This window comes from Lynx canadensis, chromosome A1 (assembly GCF_007474595.2).
Source record: "Lynx canadensis isolate LIC74 chromosome A1, mLynCan4.pri.v2, whole genome shotgun sequence".
NCBI classification, from domain to species: domain Eukaryota; kingdom Metazoa; phylum Chordata; class Mammalia; order Carnivora; family Felidae; genus Lynx; species Lynx canadensis.
The window spans coordinates 218570147-218575009 of NC_044303.2; the positions used below are offsets into that span (position 1 = coordinate 218570147).

Consider the following 4863-nt stretch of genomic DNA (forward strand, 5'->3'; position numbering starts at 1 on the left):
TTTTTTTCACTAATGTCTTATTTACGTTCCAGATTTTGTTCGGTATATAATTTTTTTATCTTGTTTTCACTGGCTTATATATTTATATTTAAATTGGGATATTTTTCCATTGGATATATAATTTCCATTGGATATATAATTATATATATATATATATATACATATATATATATATATATATATATTTGAGTATAGTTGACACACAATGTTGCATTGTTTTCAGGTGCACAAAGTAGTGATTTGACAAATGCATATTACGCTATGTTCACCAAAGTGTGTCTACCATGTGTCACCACACAGTGCTATTACAGTGTCATTGGCTTTATTTCTTATGCTGTGCCTTTTGTTCCTGTAACATACCTGATCCATAACTGACAGTCTGTGGCTCCCACTCCTTTTCTCATTTGCCCTCCTCCCCAGAGGAGATGTCTTCTCTTCTGGCAACCATCAGTTTGTTCTCAGCATTTACAGGTCTGATCCTGTTTGTTTGTTTGCTTGTTTGTTTGTTTTTGGTTGTTGTTGATGGGATTTTTTAAAGGCAGGATATACCTTGGTTATGTTCATTAGAAACAATCAATTTAAGAATCTATTTATTTTAGCAATTGTGTTTGGACCATTCTTATTTAAACTGATTATAAATATATTTCGATTAAAATCTGTCATCTTTCTAGAAGTGTTCTTTTTTTTAAGTTTATTTATTTTTAAGAGAGAGAGAGAAAGAGAGAGAGAGAGCAAGAGCAGGGGAGGGGCAGAGAGAGAGAGGGAGGCACAGAATCTGAAGCAGGCTCCAGGCTCTGAGCTGTCAGCACGGAGCCCAGGAATTGTGAGATACTGACCTGAGCCAAAGTTGGACGCTTAAAGGACTGAGCCACCCAGGTGCCCCTCTAGCAGTATTCTATTTGTTTCTTTTGCTCTTTGTTTTTTTCCAGCTTTTCATTCTTCTCTGGTTTTAATTCAGCATTTTACGACTTTATGGTTTTTGCCTCTCCTCTATTTTCAGCTATTTATTTATCTTTTGTTGTTTGACTTTTCCAGTGATTCCCTAGAGTTTACAATACACATTTGTAAATAATATAAACTTATATTAATACTCAATTACAGCACTGACATGTAATGTATGCCTTTATATTCTTGTATCTTCTTCCCATTCCATATTCTAGTATCACACATTTTTCTTTTACAAATGTGTATTGTACATATATATTACCATTTTTGCTTTAATGAGTAAACTGTCATTTATTTCAAAGGTGATTCTCTTCATTTCTCTGTGTAGATCCAAGTTTCTGACTATATAATATTTTGTCTTTTTTTAATATCCATTTATTTTGAGAGAGAGAGAGAGAGAATGTGCCAGTTGAGGGGAAGAGACAGGGAGAAATGAGAGAACGAATCCCAAGCATGAGATGAGAGAGAATCCCACGCTGAAAGCACAGAGCCTGACGTGGGGCTCAAGCTCAGGAACCGTGAGATCGTGACCTGAGCCGAAATCAAGAATTGCTTGCTTAACCAACTGAGCCACACTGACGCCCCCAGATTTTGTCTTCTTGAAGAAATTCCTTTAACATTTTCCGTAAAGGAGTTCGTTAACCATGAATTCCTTTGGGTTTGGTTTGCCTTAGTAAGTCTTTTTTATTTCTTGTGATTTGGAAGAGGATTTTTGCTGGTATTGAATTTGGGGTTGAAAAACTTTTCTTTTACTACACTTTCACTCTTGCCTTTTTGTTTGCATTGTGTTTGATGATTAGTGTGCTGTATATTTTACCATTGTTTCTTGACATGCCTTTTCTTCAGGACATGTTCGAGGTTTTCTTTTAGTCTTTGCTCTTCAGCAGTCTGACTATAAGATGCCTAGGTGTGTGGGTGAGTGCTGTGTGCACACATGCATGTGTGAGCAAGCACGTGCTTCTGGTGTTGATCTAGTTTGTGCTACCCGACCTTCTTAGAACAATGATTTTCTGTCTGTCATATTATTTTTGGAATCACATCAACCATTATTTCTGCAAACATTTCTGCTTCAGGGATTCCAATTATACGTATATTCCAGCACCTGACACTGGGCCGCCGATCTTGGATGTTTGGTTCGGTTTTGTTGATTACTCTTTTTTCTTTTTGCACTTCTTTTTGTGTAATTTATTCACCCTATATTCAAGATGACCGATTCTTTCCTCAGCTGTGCTAAGTCTACGGATGAGCTCATTAATGGCGTTCTTCATCTCCACGCACGGGCTTGAATCTATCATTTCCATGTGATTCCTTTTTTTTTTTTTTTAAAAGGAAGATTTATTTGACAAGTTTCACTTAGCGCAATACACCTAAAAGGAAATCACAATACAATGAAAGATTTAAATCAAGGCCTCAGAATTTCATACAAACACCAAGACCAAAATCCTAAAGTATTGGTATTGCGTCTCAAATTTCCCCCATTAACTTAAAAAAACAAAAAAAACAAAAAAAACAAAAAACTTAAACTTACGTGCCTTAGAGGTTATTAAATGAAACTAGAATTAACAAACATGCCAAATGTTTTCACTTTTAATTGTAGACACAGCTCCTATATTGAGTTTTACAAAAAAAAGGCATGTCTTTCAACATGCATCCAAACAGTGTTCAATGTAATGTGGTATAAGAGCAACATTTAACATAATTCAACTGCTTTAACCTAAATACACTTACTGCTTAAGTACATCCTACTATATAACTAGAGAAAAGCTGAAAATTGTTTAACAGTTATAGTTTACTCGGTTGTTACATCCTAGATGAAAGTTTGTGTTCAAAAATACTGAACCTTAAGTCTTTAAAACAATCCTGATTTCCACTTAGAGTAAGCATAAATCACAAGCTTGTATTGCAAAACTGTTAAATTTTTTTCTTTAAAAAATGTTGACCAAGAGTCTGTGATCAGGATCAATTACATTCCCCATCCACCACTCATACTGGACATGCTAGACATCCCTTCCATTCCGTTCACTCCCATAGATGCACGGCTTCCACTACTGTAGTAGCTGCTGTTCACTGCTCCTTGGCTGCCTATGCAATGTTTGATTGAAAATCACTGGAGTTTTCCTGTAAAACTTGGTCATATCCACTCATGCTGCTCTGGCCGCCATAGCCGCCTCCATAACCACCACTCAGCTGCTGACTGGCTGGGCCACCATAACTGGACTGGTTTGACAAGCCCATGCCTCCCATCATTTGGCTACCATAAGCACCACCGCTTGCTCCTGCTGTAGAATTCAAGAAGAGTTCTACATATCTGTGTTCGTAAGCACCACCGCTTGCTCCTGCTGTAGAATTCAAGAAGAGTTCTACATATCTGTGTTGCATATTTGCTTTGTCTTTTGACATAGCTGCCACAGCATCTTCGTGAGTTGCAAACTCGACGTCTGCTTCACCGGTTACTCTGCCATCAGGACCAATTTCAATGTGTACTCTCACAGGGTTCAGCGGTGAAAAGAAATTATAAATGTCGTTCTCAGTAGCTCTGTAAGGTAATCCCCGCATGTGTACACAATGTCCTGTTGTGCTCTGGAAAGTAGAGCCACCATCCCCATATCTGTGATCAGACATTCCTGAAAAACAATAATTGAGGTCTCTTCCAAATCTATCTGACCCAAATCCATAGCCATCATTATATCCATTATAATCATCATAGCCTCCATAACCTCCTCCATAAGCACCACGTCTCATCCGTTCAAAGCCAGCTCCCCTGCCAATGCTGTTATACCCTCTGCCAGCTCCAGGTCTGTCATAGGGACCTGGCCGCTGCATGGCCATAAGCTTTCGTGGTGGATCATAGTGAGTTCTAACTTCAGCTCGACTGCTCTTAAAGATTTCGATATACCTGTGCCCTATTCTTTCCTTGTGTTTCTTTAGAGCCTTTTCAGCTATTTCCTGTGAAGCAAACTGCACGAAGGCCTCCCCCGTACTCCTCCCCTGGAAGTCCACCGGCAATGTTATCCCATTTGGCACGATTACCAACCCTGAGAAGAACTGAACAATTTCTTCCTTGCTACATCCAAAGGGGAGTCCTCTAAGCCGTACAAAGCAATCATTGGCCGTGTCAGGACTATTTGGACCAGTATGCTTCAACACCCAATCCATTTCAACGTTGTTTGACTTGAATACTTCAACATATCTGTGTCCCATAGTTTCTCTGTCTTTTTTCAGGGCCAATTTGACTTCATCTTCTGATTCAAGTTCAACAAAAGCCTCGCCACTCGGTCTGCCTTCTCTGGTGTAGATGAAACGAATACCTTGAGCCCCATTTTGAATTTTGCAGTCAGAAAAAAAACGCTGCACTTCGTCTGCTGAGCAAGACCAAGGCAAGCCCCGGACCTTCACCACGAATCCCTCTCCGCCTTCGGTGCCCAACATCATTGTCTCTTAGTGGGTCCTGGCGTCCAAACAGACTGAACACACGACTTCGGTGTGGCTGAGAAGAAATCGTGATTCCTTTTTAAGATTTCCATTTCACTGCTGAAATTATCTATCTGTTCTTTACTGTCATCTACCTTTTCATTAGAGCCTTTCTCATATTATTTATAGTTATTTTAAGTACTCTGTCCAATCTATATCATGATATGTCTGAACTTAGTTCTCCTGAATGTTTTTTGTTGTCTTTTTGTATGCCTCATAATTTTTTTGGTTGTTGTTCAATGTTGTAAGGACACTCTAATAGGCGATAAATACCTCCATGCTTATCCCAAATATTTTTATAAGTTTTTCTTTGTTAAGTTCTAAATATATCACAATTTTCTTAATGATTTATTGGTTTATATGCACACATTTCTGAAGTATGTTTTGTTTCCAAATTATATTATTTTAGCTATCTACTGTTATTAAGATATTTGGTTTTTGTAGTAT

The 4863-nt window shown here is 38.1% G+C and overlaps 1 protein-coding gene across 1 annotated transcript; it reads right to left on the reverse strand.

The window, feature by feature from the left end:
* Positions 1–2254: 2254 nt before the first annotated feature.
* Positions 2255–4435, reverse strand: LOC115525102 (heterogeneous nuclear ribonucleoprotein H-like). The gene has a single exon (XM_030332073.1). The coding sequence runs from the start codon at positions 4375–4377 to the stop codon at positions 3028–3030; it is 1350 nt and encodes a 449-aa protein (XP_030187933.1). The 5' UTR covers positions 4378–4435; the 3' UTR covers positions 2255–3027.
* Between the last annotated feature and the right edge of the window lie 428 nt (positions 4436–4863).